At 41.5% G+C, this 21,049-nt stretch overlaps 2 protein-coding genes across 12 annotated transcripts in view; one reads left to right on the top strand and one right to left on the bottom strand.

The window, feature by feature from the left end:
• The window catches only part of LOC140471276 (LIM domain and actin-binding protein 1-like), a 139,701-nt gene that overhangs the window by 81,111 nt on the left and 37,541 nt on the right, over window positions 1–21,049 (top strand). The window lies entirely within an intron of this gene.
• LOC140471277 (STE20/SPS1-related proline-alanine-rich protein kinase-like) overlaps window positions 104–21,049 on the bottom strand; it is a 222,316-nt gene continuing 201,370 nt past the window's right edge. For all 4 annotated transcript variants that reach the window (XM_072567255.1, XM_072567253.1, XM_072567254.1 and 1 more), the window contains exons 18-19: window positions 5,630–5,681; window positions 104–475 (exon numbers count right to left, since the gene is read on the bottom strand). In XM_072567255.1, coding sequence (XP_072423356.1) covers window positions 225–475; window positions 5,630–5,681 — 303 coding nt within the window. In that variant the 3' untranslated portion in view covers window positions 104–224. The remainder of the gene's footprint in view (window positions 476–5,629; window positions 5,682–21,049) is intronic.

The following is a 21,049-nucleotide window of genomic DNA, read 5'->3' as shown; positions in this document are numbered from 1 at the left end:
AGTAAACTAATTGCATGGGGAACTTGTGGCTCAGAATTTAGAATTTGTGCCCTGATTCATTTTGTTTTCAGTGTTTTAATTTTTAAATTTTGAAGGACTTTTTCAAGTGAACAGCTATATCATTTGATGCTTTTTTTCAAGAACTAAAGAGCCTTGCACAGCGAGTCTAGACTGCTTTGTTTTGTTTAAAACAGCACAACATCACATTGCCTGGAAGTGCTCACTTAAAATCTGCGCATCAGAAATCTGGTACAAGATAATTTTGCTTGAGCAAAACACCAGAAATACACGCTACTGGAGTACCAGGATAAATCCTCTGCCATGTTAGTTGAATTGGTGTACAATTGATATTGTTTATAGGCAGGGACAATGAAGATAATCCAGAATGTGCTAGTTGAGAGTGGATCTGTATAAATGCAGGTTGAAGAGAGATTGAGCTCCATTGGTGATTCTCTCCCCCGTGGTGCACTGGTGCCTGCAGGACAGAAATAGCAGAATGAACTGGCGCCTTTTGAGAAAAGGAATCTAAATGTTTTCTAGATTGCTGGTTTAAGCAGAAGCTGTCCCTTTTTGCATTTGCCCTCGCTTTCTCATACATGTGCTCTCCCTCCTCCTTTCCTCCGTCATGTTTTTGATAGGTGATATTGCTCCTATGTATTTGGAGTCATTTTCCCTTCCTCAACTATAACCCAGCTGAAATTCACTGAATTGACATCAATTGAAAATTTCAACTTTCTGTTCTTCAAAGCATGATTTAATTTTTCAAGCTAATTGTCATTTTTACTCTGTAATGCTGAGTTTTGTTAGCTGTGTGAAAGAAAATGAAGACTGGAACTTGTATAATGCCCCAGAGTGCTCTACTACCAATTGAATACTTTTGAGAAATGTATTCACTGTTGTAATGTATAAAATTTTAAATTTCCATTGCCACTAAATAGCAGCTGATTTTGGTGACCTAACTTTTGGATTTATCTACCACTTACTATTTTAGCTACCATTTTAAGATTTATCTAACGTGTCCATTTCCACCTCCAGCCCATGAAATTAATTAATAAATGAATGTGAAATATAGGCACAAATGGAGCACGGTTGCTAGACCCTGAGCTGAGCTGTTTGGATCTGGGGTATTTGAAATGTTGTCTACATATATTTGCAGGCAATGTCTTTTTACAATGTTGCCCATGGGAGGAGCAGGAAATGCAATCAGACTACTTTTTAAAATTCATCTATGGGGTGTGAGCATCGCTGGCTGGCCAGTATTTGAGGTAAAAACAATGACTGTAGATGCTGGAAACCAGATTCTGGATTAGAGTGGTGCTGAAAAAGCACAGCAGTTCAGGCAGCACCCGAGGAGCGGGAAAATAGACGTTTTGGGCAAAAGCCCTTTATCAGGAATATAGCGAACTGCTGTGCTTTTCCAGCACCACTCTCATCCAGAATCTGGCCAGTATTTATTGTCTGTCCCTTTTAGCAAGTGTATCTGTAGAGTCAGAGTCATAATTACAGGAGAAGGGGGAGATACTAAATGAGTATTTTGCATCCGTGTTTACTATGGAGAAGGACATGGAAGGTACAGAACGTGGGGAAAATAGATGACCTCTTGAAAACCTCCATATTACAGAGGAGGTGGTGCTGGATGTCTTAAAACACAAAGATTAATAAATCCTGTATAGACCAGGCAAGACCCTCCTCAAAACATTTCAAGAAATTAGCCTGGACCCTAACTTGCTAGTTGTTTTAAGTAGGTGTAACATGGATATTCCAGGAGGGATGTAGCTGGTCAAACCACTTTTTGTTTTAAACAAAGCCATTTATTTACAAGATTACCGAATGAAACACAAACAAAAGAGAACACCATACCAAATGATTTATCTGAAAACCCAACAGATTATCCGAAATTAATGATGCTGTTCCCAATACTTGCAAAAATTCCCATAAACACCCCTTGGCACAAAAGGTAAAATCAAACCTAGGGTCTTGCAGGAGATAAGTCAGAGATATCCAGCATGGACCTGCTTCATTTGGTCCAGCAGCTTCTACAACACTACTGCTAAAAACCAAACCAAACTAGGGAACTGCTGAGCTGGGAGAACTGGCTACTCTCCTATCATTGTACAAGTGTTTTTTTTTCAATCCTGAAAGTCTGTTGCCTGAGACAGTATCTGTTAGCTATAATCAAACTGGCCCTAAAACCTTTCAACTTTTAGAATTTTTGGCATTTCTGTCTTTTACAACTCTTTCCTCTCTTTTTCTCTCCTCATCTCTCGCTCTCTCTCGCTCTCTCTCGCTCTCTCTCGCTCTCTCTCGCTCTCTCTCGCTCTCTCTCGCTCTCTCTCGCTCTCTCTCGCTCTCTCTCGCTCTCTCTCGCTCTCTCTCGCTCTCTCTCGCGCTCTCTCGCGCTCTCTCGCGCTCTCTCGCGCTCTCTCGCGCTCTCTCGCGCTCTCTCGCGCTCTCTCGCGCTCTCTCGCGCTCTCTCGCGCTCTCTCGCGCTCTCTCGCGCTCTCTCGCGCTCTCTCGCGCTCTCTCGCGCTCTCTCGCGCTCTCTCGCGCTCTCTCGCGCTCTCTCGCGCTCTCTCGCGCTCTCTCGCGCTCTCTCGCGCTCTCTCGCGCTCTCTCGCGCTCTCTCGCGCTCTCTCTCTCGCGCTCTCTCTCTCGCGCTCTCTCTTTTTTTTTTCCCCCCCCTCCCCTCCCCGAGGAAAAGAAAACATGAGCAGCTTCATCACAATCCCCAGGACTTGATCAGATATACCCTAGAACTCTGTGGGAAGCTAAGGAAGTGATTGCTGAGATAGTCACAGGTGAGATACTGGAAGACAGGAGGTTGGCAAACGTGGTGCCACTATTTAAGAAGGGTGGTAAGGGCAAGTCAGGGAACTATAGACTGGTGAGCCTGACTTTGGTGGTGGGAAAGTTGTTGGAGGGAATCCTGAGGGACAGGATGTACATGTATTTGGAAAGGTAAGGACTGATTAGGGATAGTCAACATGACTCTGTGTGGGAAATCATATCTCTCTAACATAGAACGTTACAGCACAGTACAGGCCCTTAAGCCCTGGTTGTTGCACCGACCTGTGAAATTAATTTGCCCATCTAACCTACGCCATTCCATTATTATCTATATGTATGTCCAATGCCCATTTAAATGCCCTTAATGTCAGCGAGTCTACTACTGTTGCAGGCAGCCCGATCCATGCCCCTACTATTCTGAGTAAAGAAACTACCCCGGATAGCTATCCTAAATGAATCACCCCTCAGTTTAAAGCTATGTCCCCTCGTTTTAGCCTTTTCCATCTGAGGAAAAAGGCTCTCACTGTCCACCTTATCTATAATCCACTGATTATCATATACGTCTCAATTAAGTCACCTCGCAACCTTCTCTCCAATGAAAACAGCCTCAGTTCCCACAGTCTTTCCTTGTAAGACCTTCTTCCATACCAGGCAACATCCTTGATTGAGTTTTTTTTTTGAAGAAGTAACTAAGATGATTGAGGGCAGAGTGGTGGATGTGATCTGTATGGACTTCAGTAAGGCATTCGACAAGGTTCCCCATGGGAGACTGGTTAGCAAGGTTAGATCTCATGGAATACAGGGAGAACTGGCCATTTGGATACAGAATTGGCTTGAAGGTAGAAGGGTGGTGATAGTGGGTTGCTTTCCAGGCTGGAGGCCTGTTACCAGTGGTGTGCCACAAGGGTCAGTGCTGGGTCCACTGTTTTAGTCATTTATATCAATGATTTGGATGTGAATATAGGATGTATAGTTAGTATGTTTGCAGATGACACCAAAATTGGAGGTGTCGTGTACAGTGAAGAAGGTTATCTGAGTACAGTGGGATCTTGATCAAATGGGCCAATGGGCTCAGGAGTGGCAGATGGAATTTATTTAGATAAATGTGAGGTGCTGCATTTTTAAAGGCAAATCAGGGCAGGACTTGTACATCTTAATGGTAAGGTCCTGGGGAGTGTAGCTAAACAAAAAGACCTTGGAGTGCAGGTTCGTAGCTCCTTGAAAGTGGAGTTGCAGGTAGATAGGATAGTGAAGAAGGAGTTTAGTATGCTTTCCTTTATTGGTCAGTGCCTCGAAGCCAGATGTTGAGAGGTCATGCTGCGGCTGTACAGGACATTGGTTAGGGCACTTTTGGAATATTGTGTGCAATTCTGGTCTCCCTTGTATAGGCAGGATGTTGTGAAACGTGAAAGGGTTCAGAATGATTTCCAAGGATGTTGCCTGGGTTGGAGGTTTTGAACTATCGGGAGGCTGAATAGGCTGGTGCTATTTTTCCTGGAGCATTGGAGGCTGAGCGGTGACCTTATAGAAGTTTATAAAATCATGAGGGGGCATGGATAGGGTTAATAGACAAGGCCTTTTCCCCGGGGTGGGGGGGTGGGGGGGTGGGGGGGGGGGGGGGGGGGGAGTCCAGTAGTAGTGGGCATAGGTTTAGGGTGAGAGGGGAAAGATTTAAAAGGAACCCAAGGGGGAACTTTTTCACACAGAGGGTGATGAGTGTATGGAATGAGCTGCCAGAGGAAGTAGTGGAGGCTGGTACAATCACAACATTTAAAAGGCATCTGGATGGGTATATGAATAGGAAGGGTTCAGAGGGATATGGGCCAAGTGCTGGAAAATGGGACTAGATTAGGTTAGGATATCTGGTTGGCATGGGCGAGTTGGACTGAAGGGTCTGCTTCCATGCTGTCCATCTTTACTTGGATACAGTAAGTAAGAACTAATGAAAAATAAGATTTGCACTAAGTGGATTTAGTTTACCATTTTAAAGTGACAACTTGAGGTTGGATTTTGGAATATTTTCCATTTGTTACTCTATACTTTTAAAAGTATAATGCTGTTTTGCAGTTCAGGAAAAGTTCTCCAGTCTCAATCTCTGAATTTTTGCAAAGGTCAGAACAGCAACAGACTGCACTGGTTAACTTCTCTGGGTGTGGTGAAACCCTTGTTTTGTTCTCTCATTTCTTTCACCAAATACAGGCCCTTCGGTCCAACTCCTCCATGCTGACCTAGGTTGCCTAAACTGAACTAGTCCTGTTTGTCTGCATTTGGCCCATATCCCTCTAAATGTTTCCTATCCATGTAGCTGTCCAAATATGTTTTAAATGTTGCAATTGCGCATGCCTCTACCACTTCCTTTGGCAGCTCATTCTATACATGCACTGCCTTCCTGTGTGAAGAAGTTACCCCTCAGATCCCTTTTTAAATATTTCCCCTCTCCTTGAACCTATGCCCTCTAATCCCCTACCCTGGGGAAAAAGACCTTGGCTATTCACCTTATCTATGCCCCTTGTGACTTTTATAAACCACTGTAAGGTCACCTCCCAGCCTCCAATGCTCTCAAGGAAAAAAGTCCCAGCCTCTCCTTATAATCAAACCTTCTGGTCTCAGCGTTAAATCTTTATTGCATCCTTCCAATATAATCATAGAGAGACCCATTCTCTGCAAACAAAGGAAATATGCTGACCGTGAAAGCAATCAGTGGTTTATAGCAACAACCCATCTGGTTCAATAGCGTCCTTCATCATTGATTTTGTTTTTTTTCAACACTTACCTGATTTGGCCTACATGTGATCTAGACCTGTAGTCATAAGGCTGACTTTTAAAAGCCCATTTGACATACCTGAGCAAGACTTGCCAATCAAGGAGGCAATCAGAGATGAGCAACTGTTTATCTGTGAATGAAGCGAAGGTAGACAGTGTCAGGAGCCTCTTTTTTCTCTATCTCGGAACTGTATGGAGCAACTGACAGCCACAGTATCTTTGTCCTCTCATTTCTCTCACCAAATAATAGAGGTATGCAGCACAGAACGGGCCCTTTGGTCCAACTTGTCCGTGCTGACCAAGTTTCCTAAACTAAACTAGTGCCATTTGTCTGCATTTGGCCCACTTCCCTTTAAACCTAAAATGAACATGGGCATCAGACCTGGTCTTTTGAGCTTACTGATCTGAGAACCATATGTATTAGGGATTGAAGGATAATGACATCAATTTATCAGATTGCACAAAGGAGAGGACACACACAAGTCAGCAAAAAAAATGCACGGAACAGCTGTTCTTGGCTTGCTTCTGGGTCCACACATTCAGAAGTGAGCTGCTCATCAGAGGCGAGACACTTACCTACACAATACAAATTTGTGGGACCTTGCTTTGCCCAAATTGGTTGGTGCATTTCTTATGATAAAACATTCACTACATTTCAAAATGTATTTAATTAGGTATAAGCACTTCTGGGTGTCCTGGGATCATGTATAATTTCAGTTACATCACACTGTAAATTTTTGCTATAAATTGTTAGGATTGAGCCCTCCACTATCACCTGATGAAGGTGCGTCGCTCTGAAAGCTCGTGTGCTTCCAATTAAACCTGGTGGACTATAACCTGGTGTTGTGGTTTTTAACCTTGTACACCCCAGTCCAACACCGGCATCTCCAAATCATGCTCTTAAATACAAGTGTTTATTGTTTGATCACTCAGCCTCTCCTCCCTCACTTTGAGACTTAACTTGGACTGCTTTGCCAAGCTATTTCGCATGTTAGCCTGTAGGCAAATCATCTGCATGTCCCCTGATCTACAGAAACCATATTTCCTTAAGAGATTTGGAAGCAAAACTAATCTCTGACATTGAAACTAAAGATGTGAAAGAGTATAAATCTCCAACTGATCTGAGTGGCGAAACACGTTGAAACATACTGAAAGGAGAAAGTGTTTTTTTTTGAAAAGTCAAATGATTCACATGATACATGCTGTTATATAATGAAACACTGGGCTCTTTCAATCCACTCATCTCAAACACATGATTTGCCTTTGCATGTTTATTCCTTTCTTATTCCTCTTTCTACTTGCTCATTTTTAAAAAATATATATAACTTTGTTCTTCTGGATAGAGCAACAGCAACCTTTCCAAACTTTTCAGTGGAACTGGGTTTGTACCTTTTTATCTTTTAGGAACATAACAGGAGTAGGCCATTCAGTCCATTTGAGCATCTTATCTCATTCAATGAGATCATGGCCCAACTCTATACACCTGCCTTTGGTGCATATCCCTTAGATACATTTTTGTTAAGCAGAAGTATTATCTCTGATTTAAAATTAATGACTTAGCATCCACTGCCATTTGTAGAAGAGTTCCAAACATCTACCCTTTTATGTGTAGAAGTGTTTTCTAACCTCTGTCCTGAATGGTCTGGCCCTTATTCTCAGACTATGCCCTCTAGTTCTAGAATCCCAACCAGTGGAAAGAGTTTCTCTTTATCTGCCCTATCTTTTCCTATTCATATCTTGAAGACTTTGATCAGATCACACCATAATCTTCTAAATTCCAGAGAAAACTGGTCTAATTTGTATATTCTCTCCTCATAACTTAAGCTGTGAAGTCTACCTATGTTGTACTCTCCAAGTCCACTATATCTTTCCTGAGATATGGTGCCCAGATTTCCTCTCAGTACTTCAAGTGGGTTTAAATAGGGTTCTGGAGAGCTACAGCATAGATATGAAGGCCAGCTGTCCATTAGCTGCCTTGATTATTTTCTGCACTTGTTTGTGACCTTTTTAAAGATCCGGGCACCTGAACCCCCAAATCTATTTGGCCATCCACTGTATTTAACTTCATTTCATCTAGAAAGTATCCTAATCTGTCCCTTTTTTTTTTGGCCAAAAAGGTATAACCTCTCACTTGCTTACATCGAACTCCATCTGCTGTAGTTTTGTCCACTTACCTCATCAATGAGCATCCCTTTGTAATTTTATGCCATCATCTACAGTATACAATGCTGCCTAATTTTGTCCTCCGTAAACATGGATATATGACTTTTTATGCTGTTATCCAAATCGTTAGCAAAAATGGGGAGAGACCGTTCATAGAGCAAGGTGGTGGCTACACCTTTTTCTGAAAAGGCAAGGCTGAAGAAGAGTGCTGAGTCCGTGGAGTCTGCTTTGCCATCAAAAACCAACTGTTGGACCAACTCAAAGATGACTCCTGTGGAATAAGCGAATGCCTCATGATACTGACTCCCTCTGACCCTTTGGAAACCATCATGTCCTGGGGATTTGTCACTCTCTTTAGTTCCAATAGTTTCCTTTGTTATCAATGTTTCACTTCCATTTAATTTTATTCTGTCCCTGTCCCTGATCTACTATTAATTTCTGCAGAACTTCTGCTAACCTATCCTCATCTTTGTACTGTAAACACTGAAGAAATTATTCAACACAGTGGCTCAATGGTTAGTCCTATTGCTTCACAGTGCCAGGGTCCCAGTTTCAATTCCAGCCTCTGGCGACTGTTTGTGAGGAGTTTGCATATCCTCCTCATGTCTGCATGGGTTTCCTCCGGATCCTCCGGTTTCCTCCCACAGTCCAAAGATGTGCAGGCCAAGTGAATGGGCTATACTAAATTGCCCATCGTGTTAGGTGCATTAGTCAGAGGGAAATGGGTCTGGCTGGGTTACTCTTGGAGGGTCGGTGTGGACTGGTTGGGCCGAAAGGGCCTGTTTCCACATTGTAGGGAATCTAATCCAATCTAATTGCCATTTTCAATATCTCCACTTTCAGTCCTTCATAGGCCAACTTGATTTCTAACTCCCCACTTTCCCTTTTATGTCGCTGTGAAATTTGTTCTCATTGATTTTGATATCCTTTGCAAATTTCCTTTCATAATCACTTTTCATTTGTGCTTTTGAGCTGCTTAGTGGCCCTTTGGTCGTTGTGTTTTTCCCATTTGGCAGAATGTGCTGGGTTTTTTTCCCCATGTTTTGTAAGACTGTGTTTTTGTTTTTGTTTTTGTTTTTGCTGTGAAGTGGAGCCTTTCCCTGTCAGATATAAACTGGTTCTGTATTGCTTTGAATGTTTCTCTAAGACATCCTCTATTGTTCTTCAGTTGTTTTACCCATTTTACTGTGGACAGTCTCTGTCTGAACTCATTAAAGTCAGGCTTACCTTCATCTAAAATTCTAGTAACTAATTCCTGCTTTTTGCTTTCAAACACTGTTGAACTCACATGTTATGATCACTCTTTGATAAATGTTCACACAAATTAACTTACTAATTAAATCCAGCTCATTACTCTTTAATTCCAATGTTGCTTGTCTGTTTTTGAATCCATGACACAACTATAGGAAGCTATCCTGGATGTACTCCAGAAATTCACTAGCTTTCTAACAGGTCTGCCCCTCCCAATCCATAAAGTTAAAATCCCCCATTAAAACTCCTCTGCATTTTTAATATGTTACTCCACTTGATGACAATATGACTATCATGTGTTCTTCCTTTGTAAGTGGTACCCAGCTGATTATGAAGGTCACCTAGATGCCTTGGATAAATCTGGGTATTGAATTTCCCCATTTGTGATAATTTAATGCTTTTTCCTGAAATGAATGAAAGTGGCATTCTTAATTTCTTTTTTTACACAAACTTTGTGCAGACTGCTAAAATACTAGTTCAGCTGAGAGGTAACCATTCTGATCTGACACCCAAAATTGTTGGTTACTTGAAGCATAAGCAAATTCCCACAACTTGTTTGGTTAATGTGCCATTTGTGATATTCAGACCAAAGGTTTCAAGTTCAGATCTTTGCTTTCTTTTTATTAATTGATCTCGACAGGGTGATACAGTAGCAAGTAGTGAGGTTAGATCGGCCATGGTTCTCCATCCTGACTGGGCAGGAATGACTTCTGATCGAAGGCATGTGTACACAATTGAGAGAGCATTAGATGTTATGATGTCCTTGGCAGTTAATAACTGGGGATCTTGCCCAATTGTTTTCATCCTATTTCCTCAAAATGAGGAGGATGTATGCCAGGCTTCATGATCTTGGCTGACTCAGTAGACCAATCTTGGAGCTACAGATCTTTTGGGCAGAGCAGACAAGAGTTGCCCTGATGATTCAGTGCTCTTGAGACATGATCTGGGCGCTGTCCTTCCGATGTGACCCCTGGTCCTGGACAATCTAAGGATACAGGGTAAAACATTTAGGACTGAAATGAAATATTTCTTCACCCAGAGAGTAGTGAGCCAGTGGAATTCACTACCACAAAGCAGTTGATGCCAGAACATTGTATGATTTCAAGAAGTTGGATGAACCACTTGGGGCTAAAGAAATCTAAGGATATGGAGAAAGGCAGGAACAGGGTCCTGAGTTGGATAATCAGCTGTGATCGTATTGAATGGCAGAGGCCTGACAGGCCAAATGACCTCCTCCTGCTCCTATTTTCTGTCTTTGTGATTTTGGCATTGCTCCACAGTAGAGTTTTAGCATTCAGTTTCCAATGAGGTTGCAGCTTGTTAGATGCTGTGACATGATAGTTTGTTTGGCAAGATCCTCCCATGCATTTGTTAACTTATTTCCTCTACAGTGATACCTTTTCTGCGCTTGATTGTGTTTTTCTTAAATTGTGAAAAAGGGACCTGCTTTGGAACTAATTTGGCTTGTGGATGCAATGTCCAAATCTGGGGAGCTGATTTTGCATGGTCATGTTTATCATGGAGGAGGAATCCACAGTCCCAACAAAACTGGAAGAAGTACTTTTATATGACCAAGGTGATTAAATAAAGAGAAAATACTGCAGATGCTGCAAATCTCAAACAGAATTTTGTCTATTCTTTTTCTTGCCAGGTCCTCTGTCCTATTACTCTGTTCTCTTGTGTCATTCTGGGTGGCACAGTGGCTCAGTGATTAGCATTGCTGCCTCAGAGTGCCAGGGACTTGGGTTTGATTCACCTTTGGGTGACTGTATGCAAACTCCACAAAAATTCTTCGTGTTTGTGTGGGCTTCCTCCCACAGTTCAAAGATGTGTAGGCTAGGTTATATTAGCCGCAGGAAATTCAGGGATTGGGGGGGTGGAGGGGAGGGGAGGGGTGGGTGGATGGATGGATCTTTGAAGGGTCAGTGTGGACTTGATCGGCCAAATGGCCTACTTCCGTACTGGAGGGATTCTATGTTCACAGCCTCCTGCTGACTCTCGTTCATCTCTGAGCTACATGCATCTGTTTTGCTGTTACAGTTTTCCTCTAACATCTCAATCTGCTCCTTCAATGCCTCAGTTCATTGAACAATTTTGGCTTTTTTGTTTGCTCATCCTTCCTTCTTTTTACCGTGATCTAATTTTGATGAAAGTAGAGGCATTTCACTTCTGGTCATGAAGTGTAACTGTGGAGTCCCAATCCATTTTTCTTTTTCTCTCTGCATCTCCTTGTACAGGCTTTCACCACCACAATTACAATCTCAATATTTAAGTTCCCTCTTTTAGTTTAGCAGGGTTCAGGCCCAATGTTTGTTTTCCAAAGTCTATTTACTTTGTTAAAGTTATTACAACTCTTCTTCCAGCCTGATTAGAGTCAAGAAACAATAAAGGAACTATTATTCTAATGGGTGTAACATTATCGAACATTGTCTAAAGGGAAAGATTCAGAGGAGCAAATTTGCAGAGAAATCCCAAAGGGTTAACAGAACCATAGAATAGTGATAGTGAGGGACTTGAATTAACTTCCATTTTAGACTGAGGTAGTCATACTGCAAAGAGTAGCAGGGAGAAGAGCTTGTGAAGTGCATTAACAAACATGTTGCTCAGTATGCTCCAAGCATGATGCGGATGGAAATGATGCTGTTTAGAGGAATGAAGTGGGTCAATGGGATCAAAATTCGGTACTGTGATCATAGTATCGTAAAGGTTAGCTCATTTATAGAAATGAAAAAGGAGCCATCGAGGAGAGAAGTTTGTAATTGAAGGAGAGCCTTTTTCTGAGGAGTGAGATCAGATCGGTCCTGAGTAAATTAGGATAAAAAAAACTGGCAGGCAAAACTGAAAAATTACTTCTAGTGAGGCATTAGCTTGAATAAATCAATATAGAGTGAGAGAAAGCCGAAATATGGCAGAGGCTAGATTGACCGGTAAGAACCGGCATAAATACATAGCTAACAGGGGAAGGGAACAAGGAAATATGAGAGGTAAAAAGTGAATGAGAATTGCATTGAACATAAAAAGGAATCCAATGTTGTCTATGGACATACAAATAAGAATAATATAACAATATAAAAGTTGGTTAAAATATTGGAAGAGCTAAAAAGTGATGAACATCTCAAAGGCTGACAGTATTTCAATTGAATAAAATAAACAGTGCAAGGCATTTTACAATATAAAGGGGTATACTTAGAGTAAATAGACCAGGTCTTTTCCCTGGTTTGGGGGAGTCCAGAAGTAGAGGGCATAGGTTTAGAGTGAGGGGGAAAGGTATAAAAGGGATCTAAGGGGCAACTTTTTCATGCAGAGGGTTGTGTATGTAGGAATGAGCTGCCATAGGAAATAATGGAGGCTGGTACAATTACAACATTTTAAAAGGCATCTGTATGGATATTTGAATAGGAAGGGTTTAGAGGGATATGGGCTAACTGCTAGCAAATGGGACTAGATCAGGTTTGGATATCTGCTCGGCATGGACGAGTTGGATCGAAGGGTTTGTTTCCGTGCTGTACATCTCTATAATTCTATGATTCTATGAACACTGGCGAAACTCAGCAGGTCTGGCAGCATCTGTGGACAGAGAAACAAAGTTAATGTTTTGAGTCTGGTATGACTCTTCAGAACTGAAAGGTGATGGAAATAGGTTACTTTTCATAACTTACACAGGGAGAGGCAAGAGGGCAGGTGGGATAGAGGCCTAGTGTAAAAGACAGAGGTCCATAGTGGAGAAAGGAAATCAAGATGTTAAAAAAAAGTGTCAAGTTAAGCTGTGAATGGGAGAAAGAGAGTCCTTGCTAAGTGCAAAGTAAAGCAGTCTTTGTGTGTGTGTGTGTGTCCATCTGCCATGCTGTCATACATGCATACACACCCCCCCCGACATACCCCCAGAATCGTTGGCACCACCAGTTTCCCTGTTTCATCACTGTCATACAGCACGGGATGAGACCCTTTGGTCCAACCAGTCCATGCCAAACATAATCCCAAACAAAACTAATCCCCCCCTGCCTGCTGCTGGCCCATATCCCTCCAAACCTTTTCTATTCACGTACTTATCCAAATGTCTTTTTAAACGTTGTAATTGTACCTACATCCACCAATTCCACAGGAGATTCATTCCATACACTGATCCACACTCTTGTGTGGAAAGAAAAATGCCTCTTTTGCCTTTTTAAAATCTCTCTCCTCTCACCTTAAAAATATGTCCCCCCTACTCTTGAAATCCCCCATCCCTAGGAAAAGACGACTATCGTTAACTCTGTCTATACCCCTCATTATTTTATTAACTTCTATCAGATCATGTCTCAACCTCCTACACTCAAGTGAAAAAAGTCCCAGTCTATCCAGCCTTTCCTTATAACTCAAACCTTCCATACCTGGCAACATCTTGGTAGCTCTCTTCTGAACCCTCCCCAGCTTGATAATATCCTTCCTTCAGAACTGGACACAGTATTCCCAAAAAGGCCTCACCAATGTCCTGTACAACCTCAACATGACTTCCCAACTCCTATACTTAAAGAACTGAGCAATACCTTTTGCCATTTTTGATCTTGCTTGCACTTTGCATTGTCACCTCTTAACATTCCAAGATGTACTTTCTTTTACAATACCCCCTTCACCCATGCTTCCAATCAAACAAAACTAATGGACATTGTATCATGAAATAACAAAAACTGAAAATGCTGGAAATCTTTACTAGATCAGTGGCATTGGCAGAGAGAGAAACAGTTGACATTTCAGACCTTTACTGGATTAGTGGTGCTGGAAGAGCACAGCAGTTCAGGCAGCATCCAACGAGCAGCGAAATCAACGTTTCGGGCAAAAGCCCTTCGGCTTTTGCCCGAAACGTTGATTTCGCTGCTCATTGGATGCTGCCTGAACTGCTGTGCTCTTCCAGCACCACTAATCCAGTATTTGATTTTCAGCATCTGCAGTCATTGTTTTTACCATTTCAGACCTTTAGTCAGTGTTATAATGATGAGCCATCAACCTGAAACATTAACGCTCTTTATCCTTAACACTTCTGGTATTTTATCATCCTGTTCTCGGAATAGAATGATAGAATCCCCACAGTGCAGAAAGGGGCCATTCGGCCCATCGGGTCTGTGCTAACTATCTAAAGAGCATCCTACCCTATCTCTTTAACCTCTTATTTCTGGTGGCTAATTCCTGCATAGTGAAATTTAGTATGGCCTATCCACCTAACCTGCCCAAAATCAAATATCTGAAATGCATACTGATCATTCTGTTTATTTTCCAGTTTATGTTGTTTTTTTTTAATGAAGATATTCTATTGGATATTAATTTGAGACTCTGACTGGAACTGTCTTGTGTAAATCTGTCTATATTTTGACCTTTTGGGAAAGAACATTTTCACAGCCAGCCTTTCTCTCGCTCTGCAGCAGGGATAAATGTTGCACTTGCAAAGAACATAGGCTGCCTCAACTGGAGTCATTGAATCTACAATATTTTCAGAGAGGGAACATAAAAATATACTTTGTAGGTGTACTGAAGCTCTTGGATTTGAACACAAAAATAGAACTTTCCTGGAGCAACAATCATAGCACCCCTTTTTTGTTCTCTGAAACCTCTCTCAAAGTTTGAGTTGAAAACCTACTGAAAGTCTTAATCACAAGTGGAGGGTACTAAAGGACCATAAAATATAGGAGCAGAATTAGGTCACTTGCCCATTTGAGTCTGCTCCACCATTTGATCATGGCTGATATGTTTCTCATACCCCATTCTCCTGCCTACTCCCATAACCTAGATCCCTTTACCAATCAAGAACCTATCTTTCTCTGTCTTAAATACACTCAATAACTTTGCCAAAGCGGGCTGTGGGGGCCATGAGTTCCACAGATTAACCACCCTCTGGCTGAAGAAATGCCTCCTCATCTCAGTTTAAAGGGATGTCCCTTCAACCTGAGGCTGTGCTCCTTGTTCCCTAGTCTCTCCTACTGCATTCCTCTATTTTTACTACCAAAATGGATAACCTCACAGTTTCCCACATTGTCTTCCATCCCCCATTTCTTTGCAAACTTGTCTAGCATGTCCAAGTCATTCTGCAGCCTCCTTGCTTCCTCAACACTACCTGTCCCCCCCACCTCCCTTTGTGTCATCTGCAAACTTTGCAGTAATGCCCTCCGTTCCTTCTTCCAGGTCATTAATGTATCACAGGAATACTTGTGGTCCCAACACTGCTGCAAAACTCCTCTAATCACAACCTACCCATTTATCCCTATTCTTTGCCTTCTGCCAGTGAGCCAATCCTCTATCTATGCCAGTACCTTGTCCCTAATACCTTGGTGTCTTATTTATTTAGCAGCTTCCCGTGAGACACCTTGTCAGAGGCCTTCTGGAAATTCAAATAGATTACATCCACTGGCTCTCCTTTGTCTAACTTGCTTGTTACCTCCTTACAATTATTTAACAGATTTGACAGGCATGACATCCCCTTGACTAAGTTATGCTGACTGCCCTATTTTTACCATGCGCTTCTACCTACTCTGCAATCTCATTTGTAATTCTTTATAATGGACTCTTAAAATCTTACCAGTGACCAAGATCAGTGTAACTGACCTGTAATTTCCTGTCTTGTGCCTTCCTCCCTCCTTAAACAGGGATCTTTCATTTGCCATTTTCAGCCCTCTGGGATCCTCCTTGATTCATGAAAGATATCCACCAATGCATCCACAGTGTCCTCTGCTATCTCCTTCAGAACCCTGGGGTGTAGCCCATCTCGTCCAGGTGATTAATTCACTTTCAGACCTTTCAGCTTCCCCAGCACCTCCTTAGTGATAGCTGCTACTTGACTCTTGCAATTCTGGTATGTTGCTGATGTATTCCGCTGTGAAAACTGATGCAAAGTACCTCTTCAGTTTCTTTGCTATCTCTTTGTTACCCATTATTATTTCTCCAGCTTCATTTTGCAGCGGTCCAGTGTCATCTTTTAGATATCTGAGGAAACACTGTCTTTTTAATATTACGAACTAGTTTACTCTCCTATTTCTTCTTCACCCCTTTTGTTTTTGTTGCTTTCTTAGTTGTCTTCTGCTGGTTCTTAAATCTTCCCACTAAACTTGATCACATTGTATGTTTTAACTTTTATGCTGTCCCTGACTTCGCTTGTCAGCCATGGTTGCCTCGTCCTTCCCTTAGCATGTTTCTTGCTTGGGATGAATTTCTGCTGTGCTTCCCAAATTACCCCCAGAAACTCCTGCCATTGCTTCTCTACTATCTTCTCTTTCACTCAAATCTGGCCAGTTTCTCCCTTATATCTTTGTAATTACTGTTCCTCAATTGTAGTACAGTTAAATGTGATTCCAACGTCTCTCTCAAATTGTAGGGTGAGTTCCATCATATTGTGGTCACTGTATCCATGGGTTCCTTCCCTATTGACCTCTAATCAAGTTTGCCTTATTGCACATCACCAGATTCAGCATTGCCTGCTCCCTACCGAGCTCTACCACAAGCTGCTCCAAAAGACCATCTCATGGATATTACACTAATTCCATTTCTTGAGATCTGCTACCAACCTAATTTTCTTAGTCCATGTGCGTATTGAAGTCCCTTGTTATTGTAATAGTGTTTTTCTTACATGTCTGTCTATCTCCTGATTTATTTTCTGTCCCACATCCTGGCTACTGATAGGCCTGTATATAATTCCTATCATGGTATTTTCTCCTTTTGCGGTTCCTCAACTCTACCCATACATGCTCTACACCTTTTGACTCGATCTCACTTGCTATCAATTTTAATTTCACTTCTTGGAAACAAGGTAGCTATGTCCCTCTGCTCATCTGCCTGTCCTTTCAATAGGACATGTATCCTTGGATATTTAGTTCCCAGCACATACAGCCATATTTCTGTGACAACTACAACATCATACCCGCCAACTTCAATCTGCATTACAAGCTCACTTACCTTGTTTACTGTGTGCATTTAAGTACAACACCCTGAGTCCTGCATTGATTGCTTCTCATAGCTGTGTCAAGTTGTTATGGCTCAAGCAGTAATCTGAAGAATAGTAGCATTTTGGTTCTGCTTTCCAATTTAGCCCCTCACTGTTCATATTCCCTCAGCAGTGCCTCTTTCTCTTTCTACCGATATTATTGTTACTTACATGGACCATGACAATTGAATCTTCCCCTCCACTCCAAGTTCCTCTGCAGCCCAGATGAGAGATCCTGAACCCAGGCAATACAACATTTGAAACTCTCTGTCCTAGTCACAGAGAATTGCCTATGCCCTTGACTATACTATCCCTGATTATAACTACTTCGCTTTTCTCCTCCCTCTTGAATGGTTCCCTGTACCATGGTGCTCTGATCAGTTTACTCATCCACCCTACAGCCCCCACTCTCATCCACACAGCAAGAATCTCCAACCCGTTAGACAAGCTCAAGGGCTGAGGCTCCCTCAGCACAACCTCCTGGATCTCTCTACCTGTCCCTGATTGTTGACCAAATTTGAGGTAGTTTATTATAGGGGTGAGACTGCCTCCTGTTACGTCCAGGTAACTCTTTTCCCCCTCACTGATGTGCTAAGACTCAAGCTTGAAGCTCAGACTCAAGCTTGCTTTTTTGCAAAAATATACTTTATTCATAAACTTTTATCTACATTCACGGCTATTAAAGCAGTTCTGTAGAGTCTTTGCACATCAAGAAAAACAAACATTGGAATTTGACTTTCCCTGCAGTTGCAGAAACCAAAGATATTTCTTACTCGTGCAGGACACTACTTGCATACCTTGAGGCAGCAAGAGGGTCGGATAACTACTCATCAACTCTGAGCCAGAGTTTCTCTAGCAACCAACGCTTCTGCAGATGTGGTCATGCTGTACCACAATGGGTACCAGCTCCCACATCATGCAGATGCAACACATTGCCTGACCTGGCATCTCCATTTTAATTATTTGTTCTTAATTTTAAAAAAAAATCACTTTGGTCTTTGTTTGTAGCCTGCAAGCATTTCCCCTGTTTACCTTCAATCTGAAAGTAACCATAGTAGTCAAATTAGTAGCTGAAAGATTTTCCTGTTGTGATTAGCTACAACTGATCCAGAAAGGCAACCCAGTGCGAACAGTTTGTGTTCCAAGGAATGTTGGTGAAGAGCAGCATTTTGGATAATTTGAAAAATGCTTACTCCTGAATTTTATTGTTATGATTCCAAGTGATATTACAAGTCAAGTCAAATCCCAGACTGAAACCTGGCTTCGTAGATCATACTTAGATTTATTTAGTTTTAACCATGTGGTGTCTCGCTGATATATAAAGCAAATTCTGCAGCATTTGCATGCTTAACAATAAAACAGAAATCTATTGAGAAATGGATAAAATTTTTAAAAATCTTTTGAACTACTTATACAAAATCAAAGATTTTTAAACACACAATAAAACTATCATCCTAGTAATCCCAATACATTCCTTTATAAATTGAAAAGAGAAAAATGAAAATGCTCATATGTAGTACCCAAAGCACACCCTGGTATAGTACCCAAAATGCACTTTGTCAAATTACTCTCATCAGAGTCCCTGTATCTTAACACCTCCTTAAGTTTATGTCTCTTTTTTGACTTCAACTTTTAGATTGGAGCTGATGATAGCTGTTGTATACCTGAGTTTATCTGAGCTCAGCTTTAAGTAACATCTTCAGTGTTTTATACCAATACTTCTGCTCCGGGACTAACACTAACTCTTCACTCTAAAGTAACCTAGTTCACTGTATATCCTTCTAAGAAGTCTTCCTCATCCAAGGTCTTCACAGGTCTGCTTCAAAATAAAACGAGCTTTCTTTCCAAGCAGTGGCAGTTTCCCTTCAGCTTTTAACAGAAAACAGTTCTGGAAATCGCTAACAAACCTTGAGGCCTTGTTATTTGCTTTGCGATCCAGCAAGGTAATCTCAGGTAAATTTTTAAAAAAACTTTAAGTGATGCACAAAACGTATTCATTCTAAAGCCAGTCCTCCAAACTGTTTTAAGAGCAATCGCCATGGCTACAGAAGTATCTAAGTTAATAATTAGCTTCAGACCCACTGAAAACCCATGGGTTACTAACTTCAATCAAAATTCCACACTTGCAATAAATGAGATATAATCTCAGTTTACATCATAACTGTTATTTGGCCAAAGTACTTTAAAGAAAACATTCTCTGCACAGAGCTTCGTGTTTTTCCCAGGCTTGGAAGAAGCATGTGTCTGTGTATTTTTAGAGAGGGGTAGTTGTAAATACTTGTGCACTTTAGATCTTTGCTTGAGTAAGTTGCTGTGATAAGCTGGTAACAAATTTTAAAAAAACTTCAGGAACCTGGTTGACTTGTTCATGATACTACCAAATAATATAGTTCAGCACCACCTCCAATTTTGAATTCAAACTTGTAACACCATATTTATTTTCTGTTCTTGTTGTGGACACTGCTTATTTAAGGTTGTTCTGATGAAGGGTTTCACATCAGAAACCACAACTTGTCTGTTTGCTGTGCCAATACAGATCAGTACTTCCAGCACTTCTGTTTTCATTTTCGGATTTATTTCCAGCAGTATTTTTCAGTGTTTTGGTTAGGACTTCTGTGATGAAATAATGGTGTGAAATTTTGGATCCCCTTGAATTATGCAAGAAGACCTCAGGTGTGGATCAGACAGGTCAAGAAGTATCTGGGAGAGAGAGAGAGACTGTGTTTTCTTCAGAAGTAACAACAGTAATTAAGTGATGTGAATTTTATAAATGAGTTTTAAAGATCCAAAATCGCTTCCTATGTTTGTATAGGAAAGGGGATCCCAATAAATCATGTCAAATAGACTTGACATAATATCCTCGAAAATAAACTTGAGTCAGTTGAGATTTGTTCTGAATTGACCCATTCTGTCTCACACATCCTGTAAAATACGCTAACCTCACTAGAAGGGTTTCTGGTTCAGTCACTGAGGTCTGCTTTTAAGGAGGGGAAAGTGAGTATTGCAGATGCAGGAGATCAGAAGTGAGTGTGGTGCTGAAAAAGCACAGCTGGTCAGGCAGCATCCGAGGAGCAGGAGAATCAATGTTTCAGGCATAAGCCCTTCGGAAATGTGCTCGTTCTTGCTGAAGGGCTTTTGCCCAAGAAGTAGATTCTCCTTCTTGGATGCTGCCTGACTGGCTGTGCTGTTCTGGCACCACACTCTTCGAGTCTGCTTTTAAGTCCCTGCAATATCAAAAATCAGCTATACCTGATCATTATCCTGTGATCTTGCTGGAAAGTGCACATGTTTGAGACAGAATCAAGCTTGGCTGTGATGCCTACTCAGGCTTGTGTACAGATTTAACTTTTTGGATGGTATGATATTGGATAACTCTACCAAAGGGTCTGGATATGCATGATGGGCCAAATTGCTGCCTGTGCCATTTCTATGATTTTACTTGCCTGCCTTTCTGAAACTGCACCATGACAGTAGCTGATGCTTTTGGGGAGGCTGGGAGAAAGTTGGTGGTTTGGGGGAGGGTGGGTGGAAGGAAGGGAAAACAAGAGGCAGAAGGATTTTTTAAAAATGATAAAACAAATGAGAAAATGCTACACAGACGAGCCCCTTTGATATGCAGAGTGTTTTCATGTTTGGAATTGGAGCAGCTGGAGCAAATCCTTCTGTCTGCACAGGATGGCAGATGTAATATGAACGGAGTTTGGTAACACACTGATCTATCGAGGTCTTTGTCACTGAAATACATACACCAGCGAAAGATATTTTAAAATGATTGAATTACCTATATTATGCCAGAAGCAATTACCAGTGGCATATGGAGTTGCAAATGAGCATAGGTACCAGTCATTTTTTTCTTTGACCATCTGGAAATGGGATTAAAGGGGCCCAGTGATCACTGCAGATGGGGGTCAGCTTCATTCAGGAGTACTGCAAGGATTTTGAACTCTAATCCAGATGGCAGTACTGTACAGTACCCTCATTAACTGAGGGTAGGTTTATTAAGGCTTATGCGAAATTATTTGGGTCTGAACTTGAGCAGACTGGCCTCAAAACGTTAAGTTCATTGTTTGAATTTCTCTTTGTTCATGTAGAGATTTAAGTGCTAATTAAGTCTGATGGTGTCTTTCAGCCAGACAATAT

Source organism: Chiloscyllium punctatum, chromosome X (genome assembly GCF_047496795.1).
Source record: "Chiloscyllium punctatum isolate Juve2018m chromosome X, sChiPun1.3, whole genome shotgun sequence".
Classification (NCBI taxonomy): domain Eukaryota; kingdom Metazoa; phylum Chordata; class Chondrichthyes; order Orectolobiformes; family Hemiscylliidae; genus Chiloscyllium; species Chiloscyllium punctatum.
Note: the sequence above shows the minus strand (reverse complement) of the source record. Positions and strands in the feature narration are given on the sequence as shown.